Here is a 16,416-nt window from a genome sequence, read left to right on the forward strand (position 1 = left end):
TTAAGAAATGCTCAATATTTATTTTATATAAAATACCCTTTTGTAGAAAATTGATTCTATATGGCATCGATTTTTTATGATATAAACTTACATGGTTGAGAAATTTATTTTCATACATAATGTTCTAACAAAATAAGAATGGCAATTTTAATTTCAAATACTTTTAAATGAATGTGTTTTTATCACGTTCATAAAAATATGAGATTAATTATTATGTATTATCAGTATAAAAAGTTTTACACTGTCAATTCATCATCATCATCCATTTGTATTACTTTATAATTGGTTAAAATAAAATTCAAACTTCTTCCAACATCCAACGTCTATGATTAATTGACGGTGTAAAATCTTTTACACTGTTTGTGCATTTCAATTAAATTATATATATATATATATATATATATATATATATATATATATATATATATAAAAGTAGGATAATGATCATTAAGAGAAAAAATAAAATGCAACTATTAGGTTTTTTTTAGTCACTTTAGAACAAAGGTGGAATCCATTATACATGTCTTGCATGATTGTCCTTTGGTTTTTTCTATTTGGATTAATGTGGTTAAGTTGAATATGAGAGACTATTTTTTCACTAATAATATTAAGGAGTGAGTGGATACTAATTTGTGTTTGGAATTTGGTATCAGCGGAGATCCGTCATGGTCGGAACTTTGGGCAACCTCTTGCTATTCACTTTGGATGTGAGGGAATAAGGAACAATATGATGAGAGTTTTTTGAGACCTAGAGTTATGCGGTAGCATGTTACTAAAGTTGCTCATGATTATTTTTTGATAATGGAGCTCCATGGTAATAAGATAGAGTAAACTTGAAAGGCTAAGCAAATAAGTTGGTCTCTTCCTCCTTCGGTTGAGTGAGATTTAACATTGATGGAGCTAGTAAGAATGATTGGATAGTTGAATGTGATGGTCTTTTAAGAGGCTGTACGGGTGAGTGGCTTGGAGGTTTCAGAAGATATTTGGATTCTTGTGGTGCATATATTGTTAACCTTTTGGATTTTCTTGAAGGATTAAGATTAGCAAAAGAGTTTAGATTTCGAGCTATTGAACTTCATATAGATTTCAAAGTGGTTGTTAAAAACATTTTAGATTCCGGACAAGATTAGTACAATAAATTCAACAGTTTGTCAAACTAGAATGGGAGGCGCGAGTTTGTCATATTTATCGTGAGTTGAATACTTGTGCATATGCCCTTTCCAACACGGGGTATGATCTAGGTCCTAATTTGATGCTTTATGAACGAGTTTTTGCTTAAATTTCTCTTCTTTTATCAACTGATTGTATTGGAGTATCTGAATGGAAATCGCGATATTAAACGCAACACAAAACAAAAATTTCCATTAAGCCAATCCTTACGAATGTGCATGATCAGTGATAGAAATAATTACCTCTTGTATCGATTAAAACCTGTAGTGGTATATTCGTGAGCATCCTAAATTAAGGTGTTATCGCCCAAGAGCGGTACCGCTTAGGAAGTGACTTAAGGACTCGCCCTGAGAACTGATGACGTGTGTAAAGTCATTAGCCAAGGGAGAGGTAGTTCACCATCACTCACAAAAGGATAAGGTCAATAACTTCCCCTGATCAGGAGGGATAAGTTATCCCCACTCATGGTTACCCAAACCCTAAGCCCAAAAGGCTTCTATAAATACACCTCCCTCAGAGGAGGAAAAGGAAAATCATAACTCGCATAAAACATACCCCTTATACGCTTACACCTAAGCACATCAACCATCTACAAGTTTCCTCACCTCACGTGAGAAGGACTCTTAAAACCACCATAAGACATCACCATACAGGGCTTCTCGCCACCATGGGCAAAATCCTAACCACCATACAATATAGTATACCTATTAAAACCTTTATCCCCTACCCTTGTAGGAGAAACACACACACCTATAATTTTTTACCAGTACAGTGGCGCCCATCGTGGGGCTCTAGTAAAAATAACTTGAGCCACACCGTCTTCAACACCGTCACCTTGCTCGCTATTACCATTCACTCTTATGCCTAGCCACTTTCAGCCATGGTTAACATGAGAGCTTCATCCCATACGCCAGAAGGTACCAACGGTAGTGGTGATACAAACTCCTTGGCGGAACTGCGTGTCGCCATGGACGATTTATGCCGCGATAAACATATACTAGAGAATGAGGTTCACAACATCAGACAACGCCAACAAGATTTCAATGCCCCCCGAGGAGATGAAACTATTTGACCCTCAACCATTTTTAGATGAGATATGGGGGGAATTTATCCCCGAGGGCTTCAAACCTCCCTCCTTGGCCAAATTTGATGGGCGCAACGATACCTACGAGCATGTCGTCTTCATTAATACACAGATGACCGTCATGGGAGTGTTTGGCTCCCTGATAAGTAAGTTTCTATCTGGAACTTTCGAAGATTCCACCCTTCGATGGTATATGGGTTTACCTCATGCATTCATCAACATCTATCAAGAACTGCAAAAGAAGCTAGTACACAAATTCTCCGCCAACCTCCATAGGAAGATGTCCACCACAAGTTTATTTAACATATGCCAGGGTCCATCTGAATCACTGAGAGATTACCTCGTCCGCTTTAACGAAAATACCATAAGGGTCATCCCACCAAACCAAGAAATTATTATGGGGGTGTTCCATAATGGACTCAATGAGCTTACTTTAACGAGTCCCCCGCCAAGCAATTATCACTTTTGTTGGCAGAAGTGCTCACCAGAGCAGAGTGCTACATAAAGAGCAAGGGGAGCCATGCTAAAAATAAGGCATGCGATGTCAAGGAGCGTGTTCCCAATGTTGAAGGCTCACATCACTAGAGGAAGAGCAATTATACCTTACCCATAAAGGACAATATTACGTTCAAAATGGTAGAATTGTGTTGACTTTTTCTTTCTTTTTTTAAACTTTTGGTCAGATTCTAAACACAAGGTATATAATTTGATCCAGTAAGAGACAGACAACAGATATGAAATGAAAGAAAGAAGAGTGATACACAGAGTTATCATGGTTCCTCTCACAACTTGAGAGTAATCCATCCCCCCTTATACTTATAATAAATTTTCATTATAATCACACGAATTACAATTTGCTCATGCCCACAAGAAAAAGACTTCCAATTCTAAAACACTAAAGTAAGAGACTTATATGCTCAAGCATACAAGCAAGAAACTTCAAATGCTCAGACACTTAGTAAAAGGCTTCTAAAAATCAACCTAATATATAAATGATTATTGGGGTAATACACTTGATATATAATCAGATATGTATAAAGAATACAATGCAAATAGACTATTTTAAGACATAGAGGTTTCTAAGATATACAAGGATAAGAAATCCTAAGTCTACCTTGTGCTTTATTTTGATAGAGTAACTTCTCTTTTTAATGTCAAGTTATTCAGTTGTTTTCTTCAAGTCTTTAGCCCCTTAAATAGAGAAGGAAAAGAGTCGTTGAAGATCCAACACAAATGAGTCTTTGAGAAGCTTGAATAGAGTCATTGATATGTTTCTTTAAATGGTTACTGGCGTTTAAATCTTGATTGAAATTTCTTTATTACAATAGGAATTATCAGTTATATCTCAGTTGACGATATGAAGAAAATATAGATTAGGTATTCACATGACAAAGTAGACTCACATGTTGACAATGACCCATCAATTTCACCTTGGTCCTTATGCTTTGACTGGCTCAGGTTTTGATCATCAGAAGCAGACTTCTACAAATGCTGGTCTTCAGAGGCTAACTTTTTCAGACTCTGACATTAAGATCTTGACCTCTTCATAAGTTGACTTCTTTAGAGTTTAGTCTTCAGCTTCAGATCCATCATATTCTAGTCTTTAAGCTTCTCTTTAGATTTTCATAGTCATAACCAATACTTGGAGTCTATATGAAAATTCAGTTTATGGTCCTGCGCACTTGAACAAATATTAGTATACCTATTTCTTGTACTTTTTTACCAATACAAAACCTTTGATGAAAAATTGGATGAACGATCACGAGCGCTGAACAAAGAACAACTCCTTTACTCAGTCCACACGAATAGAGTATCTTCAATCTCAATGCTAGCTGCATTTGGTGTTATGAAGCATGGATGAGAATACTTGATATGTTGATGTTATTGTAAATAGTGTGTGGTGTTGTTAGTTAATATACTTCTAATTATTTTCCACCGTTTATTATTAGAATGTATTATCATCTCTCCTGTTTGAATGTTGCCTTTACACGGGTATTGCGCAGATACTCAGGAGTAACATTGCTGAAGTAAGTGGAAGATATCCTTGGAGTTACTTCCATAGTTTATCGCTTTTATTTAGTTGTTCCTTGCTCTGATCATGTAACATCGAGTGGGATAAACGCTTGATTTGATTTTTGTATCATTGTTGTCGATGTTACAATGCTATTGAGTTGATTGCCATACTCTTTTGATTATGCTATTAAGTTGAAATTCACGAGACTTAATGTCTTAAGTTACACTACTATTGTTGTATGTTTATTAGTGATTCCGCTGCGATGATACCGTAAATTATTGGGTGAGAATGCGAGGACAGGTACTGAATGTCTTATTATACAAGTACTTGATCCAAATCAGATGTGTTGGATGTCGTATAACATCCCAAATACAAATAAGATGCGTTGGATGTCATGTAACATCCCTGGTATAAATATGTGCATTTGAATTTATTTATTTGGTAACCCGTGTTACATAGAAAGTTATGTGTTTTGATGTGTGTGACACCCTTGTGTTATGTTTTCTAACTAAAATATCAGATTATTGTTTTGGGGTATAGAAGGATGCTACAATCTTCCTGCAATAAGATCGGATATGGGTTCTTGGACAACTAACTCGACACAAAACACATGTCAACAACATTCAACCCAAAGGCACCAGAACCCTCAATAGCCTTCATCTTTTCCTCAAGAACACGAAATTTCTTCTCCACCTCAGCAATTGATGGTCCAAAGGCGTCATAGACTGAATCATCCTTTGGAATGAAGAAAGGATCCTGATGATCAACTATCTCAGGTTGAGCTCCCATGTTGGTAGGTGTCGTACATCGAAAAATGAGAACGACCTCACGAAGCATAATCGCACGCTCGCGGGATGGACTTAACAGAGTCGCCGTCGATCTTTATTTATTCCTACAAAGGGAAAGGGAAAATGTCGAATAAAACTCCTAAATCGGATAAGGATAAAGTCATCGCAACCAATATCAGGATTCAGGAGTCGGGTATGCAAGGGGAAGATATTAGCACCCCTCACGTCCGTTGTACTCAACAGGAACCGTTTGATTAGTTGTACGTTTTAGTGTTTGTTTATAATTTAGGCTTCTCGAGTTATTAAAAGGGTAAAAAAGGGGACAAAAGATTTATTTTTTTATTAGTGGGCATGACAAGATTTCGCAATCCTGCTCCTACGTATCTCAAAAGAGAAGTCAAGGCACGCATAGTTATGGGTAAAAAAAGTTTGTTTGTTGGTCAATTTTAGCGAAAGCTATCTTGTATTAATCGACGGAAAATATTGTTTTAACCAAAACAAGCAAGGAGCAGACATTTGCACCACATTGAATGGATTTACAAATCACATTCACGCCACTTATTTAACTCAACAGTTGTGGATGAAACATTGTTTTTCATCTGCTTAAGACAAAATGTTTTTCGTTTTTGAAAATGTTTTTTAGGTTGTGCCAAAAGAAAAAAAAAGTTTGAATGAGTTTGATGTATTTTTTGCGATGACAAAAGCTTGGATTAGCGAGATATCCATCTCGAATCCTAGTCTCAGGGGCTCGTGATATTCACCCCGTTCTGTTTCCATCTTTATTAAAAAAAAGTGTTTTGAATATTTTTATGTATTTTGAAGTTTTATTGGGAAAATGCACTCGATGTTGATCGAGGTTTGTTTATGGTTATAAAAAAAGTTGAAGTGGTTTTAAGGCTTGAAAAATGATTTGAATGTGGATGGTTGATAAATTGAGATAGTGAGAATGATTTGAAAAGAAAAGTTTCAAATGGGTTGGTTTTTGAGATAATTTTGAAAATAGCTTGACGTTGGGTCAAGCTTTTGACTTGCCTTACAAAATAGTTTTGAAAATGATTTTGGGTAAGCGATTAAAAATGAATTGAAATTGATGATTAAATAGGATGGATACAAATGATAACATGAAAGGTGCGAATTGGATCACGAAAGGATGCGAATTCAAATGTAACGACATGAACTCAAGCACAAGGCGTAAATCAAACACCGCAAGATCCGAATATATATACAAGCATTCGACAATGATAAAAAAAAATTAATTAAAAAAAAATACAAGAGCATACACAATATTTACATCACACATCCACAAAAAACGAATCAAAAAAGTAAAGCGAAAAGGAAAGTGCACGGATTAAAATCATGACACAAAGACGCGAATCAAAGTCGCGTACACGAAGACGTGCAAAGCTATCACAAAAAGTTAAATCGGATCTAAACATAACGATGTTGGATCATTGAAAAATTAACACAAATCGAAATAGAAAATTGTTAACGCGTAAGCGATCATCGCAAGTCGAATCAATAAATAATAATATAATAAAAATCAAATTAAAACACAAAATTGTAAATCGAAACGCGAATTGGTAAGCGCACAAAAAGCGGATTGTCGCTATGCTAAACCATCAGACGCGTGTACAAGATCGAAATACAATGATAATCAATTAAAAGTATCGTACATAAACCGATAAAAATCGATCATTAGCTTGCTACACTTAACGTGATCATCACAATATGGATCAAAGTCGTGCATATCTAAATTTATAAATAAAAAACGCAAAGAAAAATAAATTTTAAATGTGCTAAAAAAACCAACAATGTTGCTAACACGAAAAAATGTGATCATCGCAATTAGATCAAACCAACACAAATGTTACGCATTATGCACACCTATATACAAACAGCGTATCAACACGATTCGATCTGAACAATATAATCAAAGTCAGAATAAAACAATAATACCATATATATATATATATATATATATATATATATATATATATATATATATATATATATATATATATATATATATATATATATATATATATATATATATATATATATATATATATATATATGAAAGTGGAAAACGTTGAAGCTTCCTCATGTCGTCGTACGACGACGATATGAAGCTATTAGTATAAAAACAAATCCAATATCTTTCTAAAAAAACTGCACTCACCTTTATTTTATTTGTTTATGGAAGAACTTTTGGAAACAAATATGATCCTTTCTTTTGGTGCCGCTCGTTTATTTCATTTTTGTCTCCTCTCACTCTCGAACATCACCATAATATATACAACTCATTTTAAGGTTTTTAATAATTTTGAAAATTCACAAATGCCCTTGATGCTCATTTTAGAAATAAAATTAAATAGTATTAATTAAAACTAAATAAAATAAAATATTAAAAAATAACTAAAATAAAAATATAATAAAAACACCAATAATTCTATTTAATTTTTCTAGACACTCTGAAAAAAAGTAAAAATAAAAGCCTCTAAATAAATAAAAAATCAGACACAAAAATGCCCGAAAAATAAATTGACTGCACCAAATTGATTAGCGTAAAATAAACTTCTCGAATATACACAACGTTTGATTTAATTTTGAAATAAATTTTTACCAGTTAACAGGCCCAGACTGATCAAAACACGACCAAAACAAGTCAAAAAAATAAAACGAACACTTCAGGTTAAACTACGTGAAATGTAGATTAATATAATTGACGTCTGCAAACTCGATTTTGAAATTTTTCGTCCATTGATTTTACGCACAGTTGACATTCAGTTTTACCGATCTGTCTGTAAATCCGAGAAATTATTCTGACTGACAATTTGGACATTATGCATGTTATGATATGCATATGATATTAATGATTCGATGAATGCATTAATTCGGTGATTCAGGGTCAAAATTGGGGTATGCCAATAGGGATGTTGAATGTAGGACCAACATTTTGATTCACGTGACCTCCCTCAGGAGGTGGCTGAGTCATAATTGGTGTACTGGTACCCATTACCGAATTCACTGGAAGTGTTATAGAAGGATTTGCAGCAGCAATGATCAGATTGATCTGTCGTAATTCTTCTTGACCCCTAGCCATAACTTGCATAATTTCCATAAGTTGACCCATCTAGGCCCTCATAGTGAGCATGTCTTCTCTCATTGCAACCTGGTTTTGCTCTAGTTGATCCATTATCAGCCTTTGATTGTTGCAAGCGTTGTAGCGATGTTTGGAAGTCGGGTTAACGATAGAAGATTATATGAGGACGAGAAGTAACAATGAGTTTTCTTGGTTTCTTTTTATGAATTGCAAGATGGTGTATGAACGATGCATGATTGATTTGTGTTTATTATTTTTATTCTCAACCTTACATGATTTTTAATGATTAGCAATCATTGAAATAGAAGATAAAGCAATCACACAGAAATAAACAAGTCAAGTTTTTATTTACTGAGTATTACAATCGAGGGAAATACAACGCAGTAATTCAAATCAAAACAGGGAAAATATAGAGCAATAATTAAATGACACGCTTGTCCTTGCATTCCTTGAGCTCTTTCAATTCAACCTTGAACCTCGTCATCATGCGTTCACAGATGTAGACAAAACGGAGTATGGAAGGAGGAGTATTGCTCTCATCTATGTCTTCCAGGGCGTCATCCAACCTTTAAGGTACTTCCTTGACCAATTCGTTGCAGAACCTTACCAAGCCATCATATTTTGCACGGTACATGGTGGCAGATGGTTACAAGATGTTAATAGATTTTTCTTAAGTATCCAGGAGTCCATTCGGGTGTTTCTTTTCATTAATCCAACGCAAACTCTCATTTTTCAAAGTCTCAAACCGCTCTTTCCGATGCTGTGCACACTTCGTGGGAATTTCTGCTTCTTGGCGTTTGTCATTCCAAACCTGAGGATTGACATAAGAAATTTTCACGGTTTCTTCTCTGAAACGGCGCTCTTGCTCAATTCTAGTATTGACATTTTTGAGAGACAACTTGAGTTTCTTGATCTTGACCTCACATTCTTCCCTCAAATCCTTCTTCTCTTTCGTACCATAATCAATCTATAATGCGTATAAGATCAAACTAATGCATCAAAAACCAACAAATAAAAAAATACAAAATGTAAAAACTCAACAATTTTTGATTGAATGGAGTAGAGTAGAGTAGAGATTGATGTCCTAGCCTTGACCACCATGCAATAGAAATAGGGAGAATGTTTGCTCACAAGATTTATTTTGGTTTCCCAAGAGAGAATGTTTGCTCACAAGATTTGTTTTGGTTTCCCAAGGGAGAATGTTTGCTCACAAGATTTGTTTTGTTTTGGTTTCCGAATAAAGTTTTTGAAATGAAATGAAGAGGTAAAAAAAAAAAAATTAACATTCGTAAAACATACAGAACTTAACCTCCATATTTCCATATTTTTCTTAATATGATTTAGTTGTATTTTAGGTGCACCAGAAAGTTAAGTTTCAGATTTTAAGAGCATTTTGTTTTTTATATTTTATTTTTCACTAAATTGTATGAGCACCACTAAGGGTGCCGGAAATAATCCCCTTATGATTCTGCCAAACAACTCCTTGCCAATCTAACGATGGCCCGGCAAAAATTTCTTATAAACCCAATATCTTCCATCAAAATTTGTGCATCTGGATGTGAGAATTTAGCTTGTATAACAAAAGTTGCCGACAAAATATGCTAAGAAATTAACTCAAATTATATTAAACCAGGAAAACAATATTAATAATGATACATCAGATAAATCTAGAAGCTACTTTTGTGGAGTACAATACAGCACAACAAATTACTATACATACATAGTTTAAAAGAGGCAAGGTACGATGAGAATCAAAATACATAGCTCTTGCCTTCAAGTTAGAATTCCAGTAGCCTCTATTTAATGTCTTCAGGGCCCTTGAATCACTAAACAACCAAATGACAGTTTCATTTTTAACTTAAGATTCCATGTACTGGGAAGGTGGAGGGCTTGTTTTGGTCTTTTCAGCACCTGTAAATCGGTTCAACATAAATGTGTTATAATATGCCACATGAGCACTCATAAGCAATAACTATTTATGGCTAAAAATCCTATGAAATTGTTTCATAGTAAATGGGAATTAACAAGTACAACAAGCTAGCAAATGAGAGTTTTTACAATACTTTACTACAGCAAGATGAAAAATATGAGGACATACCACTAATCCCACGGATCTCCACTTCTCTCCATTCTTGTACAAGGGCACAGCAGCAACACATTAAATGCGAGAGAAAATCATCAACAAAGCCACCCTACCATAAAAAGCAATTGTGAGTAATATGAAATATTCAAAGAGACCCGCATATTAAGCATGCACATATGCTAAAATATCAACAAATAAATTCGTGTAGTAGTTTTATTGCGGTTATGGACTCTATTCCTCTTAAGTAAAATGAAAAAATTTAACTCAGCTGCATCTTCAACAAAGCAACCTATGTAAAAATCCACAAACACAGCATAAAGAGGTGATAAGAAGTCATATTTATGCAGAGAATGAAGGAAGCATTACCGTGATGTTCAACATCTTTCGAAGCTTTCTCCGTACACAGCAAGTATAGCAGCAACATGACAAAATTAACGAATAAGCCATCAATTCATTACACGCTTCTGCAGAGGCTGACCAAACACAAAACCGAAATTATAATTGCAGAACCTCAATAATGTTAAGAGTTTGAAATTAACCAGGTTGAAGGTAAATTAACCAATGAAAAATATATTAGCAACATAAAGAACCCTTGGCATTATCATATAAGTTATATAAATAATCTGAATTGCAAAAAATCATGTCTTCACTATTGGTAAATTTCTTCAAGATTCCACTTCAGTCTTCAAAACATAAAGAGGCGCTGATATTACAAGGATTTCATAATGCTAGCTTCCCACATAAGTCATGATAACCAACAAAAGTATTTTTCTAGGGTATAAAATCTAAATTGAACCCACGTAGTATAATGTCAAGATAGATAGAAACTTGATTCACTAAATTCTAGCTTTGTATGCAAGAAAAATTACTCGAATGTAGATTCATCCCTTAGCCTAACACACCCAAGATAGATTAGCTAACTTACACATGGGCCGGTTTTTTACAACCGAAGCAATCTTGGAGAATGTTCCACAAGGATAGAAGAGTGTCTTCATACCTACAGATCAAATGCCATACAGATTACCAAAAATGAAAAGTTTAGAGAGATTGAAGAACTATCTTTAGCTTAAATATTTAAGTCCTTATCCATCTGTTTTTACTAAAACATGAGGGGATTTTAAGTTTAGTGGGACTACACCTTGACAATTATTCAGGCTTGTAAGGTAAAGAATCTAGTCTAGTTCAAGATTCACAGGAAAAAAAAGGGCTCAGCAACATAAATCTTCCTCTTCCTAATTCAAAACTACTCATTTTTTTCCCCACACATTGGGCAAGCCATATTATCCTACTTCAAAATTTTCTTTTAAACTCTCATGCAGATGTCCAATACATCCAATTAAGTGTCGAACAAAATCTCATGCACACTATAAAGACATAAGGGAAAATTGAGCGAGTCAAAAATTTGTGAAAGAACAAAAACAAGTCAAATTTACATTATACTTATCAGTCTAATCTTTCAATTAAACAAGTCACAAATGCACGTAGCACTTATATATGACTTGTTATTTTTGTGCACAATTCATGATAGTGTAAAAGGGGTTTTGAATTATGGCTACTGACACAATGGGACCTAATGTACAGGTAATAAACCTGTGGAGGAAGAAGACACAATGGAACACAATCTACAGGTAATAAACCTATGGAGGAAGATACAATTCTATTACAGCTAACCAAACTGTTAAAGTATCAAGCAGGAGAAGAACATACAAAGAGAAGGTTCAGAGCAACAAGCAAGTAAATCAGTGTGCCAATCTTCCTGTTGATATGAACCTCCACCTCGAGTTGACATCACGTCATTTTTGGAAACAGAAAATCTGTTCAAGGCCATGCATATAAGCACCAAACAGTGTAGATATGAGGTTAATAACTAAAATAGTAATAAAGGAACGGAAGAAGCAAAAAATTTATAGTAGTTAAAATTAAGGGTAAACTTTGGGCCTTCATGTAGGTCAGATGTGTGTGGCTCAACAACATTGACTTAAATATTGTGATATCCTAAAGGAACCTAAAACTTATGATGCTGTGGAAGAGGCAAATGAACTACCTAGTTGGCGAAAGAGTATCAACTTTTGCATGGTAATTTTCATCAGATGAAAGACCCTTGTCATCATTGGAATCAGAGTGATTGTATTTCTCTTTCTTATGACTTTTTTCAGGTGAACCCTTGTTCGGAAGAGAATACTCTGCTACTTTGGTGACATCTAATAAACGCTGAATAACTTCACATTGATTCATATCCAAATTTGCTTGTGACCTTTGTAGCTCTAGGTTAAGCTTTTCCTTTTCTTTTTTAATCGCTTCAGTGAAAGAACAATTGGGGTATGAACAGGAAAGAGTTTTCTTCAGCACTGCAGTATCTTCCTTGTCTGGATCGGGTTTTAAAATAACAGTATGCGCCTGTTGGTCCTCGTCGTCTAATGTATATTCACGTTGATCCTTTTCAATATATTCAAGTCTTTCCTGAATGATCCAAAGAAACAATCAACCATCAACCACATTTTAAACGAAACTTACAAAACAGAAGCTAAAAATACCATTCAAACAAGAGATATCAGATAAACAAATACCCTGACTCGAGCATTGTCCACGAGAGTAATAAGAGGAACGAGCCGCAGATATCTATCAATTTCATTCTGCGCCTTCCTGAACTGATAAACAATATTCCACCCCATTGCCAACAAGTAAAGGTAGCTCCTATCTTGACAACTATGAACCAACATATAAGATCTCCTAAGAGCATCTTCAAGCTGCTCTAAAGGCTCCCTAGTTTCTGGATACCTCTTCAGCTCCGAGATCTTGAGTTGCTCCAACAAGTTTCCAATCAACTTCAAATGCAGTGCAAATTGTCTGCAATTTTTCTTATGCATCCTTGCAGTACTCGCAGCTTTCACAATCATACCAATCAACTTCACAGCATCCACACCAGTCAACTGCGCTATATTTGCAAAATCCCCCATATGATCCCAAGATGCCATTCTCTCTGAAGTTCAACCTAAAATCACATCAGAACATTAGTTTCTAAAACTGCATTTACAATTCTTATTCTTAATTTCTCATCATAAAGCATAACCACAAAAAACAAAAAATAACATGCATGAAAATTAATTATAATTTGAAATAAAATTATTAAAATAAAGCTCGTTTTACCTTTGATCAAACAAATACCAGAATCTTAAGAATCAAAAATTGCAGGCTGGATCAAGGTTTCATCTGAAAAATATTTTCCAGATATAGCATTATTCTTCAAGATCTTGAACACTGCAAATCATAACAAAATCAGACACACAACAAAACAACCGAACCTAAAAAATGAAAAATGACACTGAAGAAATTAAAATAAAATTAAAAACTACAAATCGGCTTGAAATTCATTCCATAACTAAACTACACAAAATAAAAACATTAATATTCATTTAATTATAAAAAAAAATACATTTAAAAGTACTATTGATTAAACAATTTTACCGAAAGAAATGAATAATTCAGCATGAACTACAGAAAATGCAGATTAAATTAGTTTTCTTCATTAAGGAGTGATAGTTACTTGCACGAAAATGACGAGAGGAACGTCAAAGTTATGGGGAAAAGAGCAACGAATTCAAGTGATGAGTGGCATTGCTTTGCGGGAAGAAGCACTTTGCTCTTGTGAAGGACTCTTGGTTTGTTTAGTCTCTCTCTTCTTCTTATCGCTCACAGTTTCGGTTCGGTGCTGTTGTGTACAGTGTTGTAATTGGCCGCATGTGGAAGACAGATGTAAGTACGGAATGGCCCTTGTTTTGGTGAAGTTATTACCGGAGTGCCATTTCTTTGCTTCACGGACGGAGCTTAACGGCGTGATACGGACAGGTAGACAGACGTTTGACCGCTTAACATTGTGACAGCTGGCACTCCATGCTTTGTAATTAAGTGGAGTGTACCTAAATTTCGTTTATCTTAATTCATGAGATTAACTAAAATTTTCAGGTTTATAAAACAATTTTACAATAATGGAGTATCGATTTTATGAGAAATATAAAGGCAGTTGGTTGGAAGTTAGGAAGGTTGAGAAAGTGAAAAGGAAAAGAAAAAGCTACTACCAACTAGTGAGAAGGGCAATAGCGTCATTTAAGGAAAATTAGTAAGGTAAAGATGTGTTTGTTGAGCGAAAGCAGAGGGCAATTAAGAAGATTTAATGGGTGTGTTGGAGGATGGATATTCTGTGTTGGGTTGGAACAGTAAACATCCATTCTTCTCTATGTTAAATGCGACTTGTGATAATGGTTGCACATGTTAAGACTAACACGTGGCGTTCATCTTTTTTTTTTTTAATTTTTTCTATGTATTGTTGTGTTGTGGTCTTCACTCTTTTTGTGAGTTCTCTAACTCACAAAACATAATCCAACTTCATCCATTCCTACACTCTGTCTATCCATGGCTAATGGTGGATATGGATTCATCATCGAGGCTGGATATGTCCTCATCCTTGCTTTTTTTTCTTCTTCTCCTATTATTGTAATATAATAAATATCACGGGAGAATCGCTCTCAATAAAATATTGTACTTTTTTTTTAATTATTGATTTTCTATATTACATTTTTTATACAAAAACATATTTCAACTCATAAATAGTAAATAAAGTACTATTTTGGTAAATATTAAATTAAAAAATGCTCATTTTCATAAATCATCTTCAAAATTTAAAATGTCTTTAAAATTTAAAATCTATGCCATTATATATAAGTGTATGCATGTGAATGTGAAGAGGAATCATGCACCAATAATACACTGATCTTAGATACGTTGGTTTGGGGTGGATCTGCCATAATAACACTCCAACGTTTAAATAGTTCGGAATTTAAGATGAGTGTAGTGAAAAATGGAGATTAGAAAACATATTTTAAATAACTTGTGTGATGACTTTTTTTTTTTTGTCATTTGGAGTGAGGAGTTACAAAATCATTGAATGTCAACAGATCCCTGCCTTGATATGGACTCAGATATTGTTGTTAGAGTCGTAGGTGCTCAAAAGAGTTGATGTATAGGAGGTTGCAATAACTCTCGTCATCTACGAGGAGTCCTATCATAGTATTATTGACAACAATGATAACTAGGATTAGCGACATGTCAAAATTTGGAGTTCCTTTGATCTTCTCATGATCTAGAAATCATATCTCTAGTTGATCTTCATTTGATTGTTCGGTGGTAATCATCATTGGAGAAAGACATTCTAGCAATGGATTTACCCTAGATGTCACGACATTGTGGATCTCGTCGATAGACGGCATGTGACGTGGGACTGAATCAGAAGATTTGACATATCTCTTTGACGTGTCAAAGGGACCTACTGCTTCCATCTCTAATGCTTTTGGAAGAAATTTGGTTTTAGATCGAAGACGGTCTAATTGTGAAAATTTCGCAAGAATCAGAAGTCGTTTCCCATATACATCGTCATTGTTCCGTACTAGAATTAGAATTAGGTGTATGTTGGTGATGAAGATTTCTGAACTGGTGGTACTAATCTTCGATACGGAGACGCGAATATGGGCTTGCAACGTTAGAGCCAACGCCTAAGTCAATTCATAATTTAATATGAGTGTAGTGAAAATGGAGATTAGAAATCATACATCGAATAACTTGTGTGATGATTTTTATACCTTGAGTCATTTGGAGTGAATTAATATTAATACGAGCCTTTATTTTTTGAGCTTGTGGCTGATATATATATATATATATATATATATATATATATATATATATATATATATATATATATATATATGAGAGAGAGAGAAAAGAAAAATTAGAATAAAGTGTTCTTCATTATTAGTTAGGCACCTATTACATTATTGTTAAGAGTATTGCAATAACTATATTTGAATGGGTTGAACACAATTAACACAAAAAGTAATATATAATTAATTTCCTAACTAATATAACAAACCAGATCCAATATTGCTAACTGATTTGGTTTATAGGCGTAAAGGGTCAAGAATAGTTAGTTGTGCCTCACAATCAAAGCAAATGGGTCTATATTGGTTAATAGATCTCCTTAAGTTGGAATGTGTATTGTATGCAGTCTCAACTTGGATAGGATAGAAAACAAAGTTGATGAATGTAGAGGCTTGGTAAACATGTATGTCAACTAGTCTGTCGCATAAATAGGAAATAGATGTAGAAGTTTGGATTGAATCTTCT

At 34.3% G+C, this 16,416-nt stretch overlaps 1 protein-coding gene across 5 annotated transcripts; it reads right to left on the minus strand.

Moving 5' to 3' along the window:
* Nucleotides 1-9,758: 9,758 nt before the first annotated feature.
* LOC127120124 (protein MID1-COMPLEMENTING ACTIVITY 1) lies at nucleotides 9,759-14,632 on the minus strand. 5 transcript variants are annotated; one of them, XM_051050512.1, is made up of 9 exons: nucleotides 13,791-14,632; nucleotides 13,390-13,500; nucleotides 12,810-13,234; nucleotides 12,287-12,702; nucleotides 11,950-12,056; nucleotides 11,168-11,239; nucleotides 10,609-10,715; nucleotides 10,258-10,351; nucleotides 9,759-10,070 (listed from the first exon to the last, which is right to left on the minus strand). In XM_051050512.1, exons 3-9 carry the CDS (start codon nucleotides 13,215-13,217, stop codon nucleotides 10,018-10,020), a joined length of 1,257 nt encoding a protein of 418 aa, XP_050906469.1. In that variant the 5' UTR covers nucleotides 13,218-13,234; nucleotides 13,390-13,500; nucleotides 13,791-14,632; the 3' UTR covers nucleotides 9,759-10,017. The 5 variants fall into 5 exon arrangements, with proteins under 5 accessions (XP_050906469.1, XP_050906472.1, XP_050906468.1 ...); XM_051050515.1 differs by having other exon boundaries at nucleotides 12,810-13,222; nucleotides 13,787-14,632; XM_051050511.1 differs by having other exon boundaries at nucleotides 13,787-14,632.
* Nucleotides 14,633-16,416: the final 1,784 nt, after the last annotated feature.

Source organism: Lathyrus oleraceus, chromosome 2 (genome assembly GCF_024323335.1).
Source record: "Lathyrus oleraceus cultivar Zhongwan6 chromosome 2, CAAS_Psat_ZW6_1.0, whole genome shotgun sequence".
In the NCBI taxonomy this organism is placed as follows: Eukaryota; Viridiplantae; Streptophyta; class Magnoliopsida; order Fabales; family Fabaceae; genus Lathyrus; species Lathyrus oleraceus.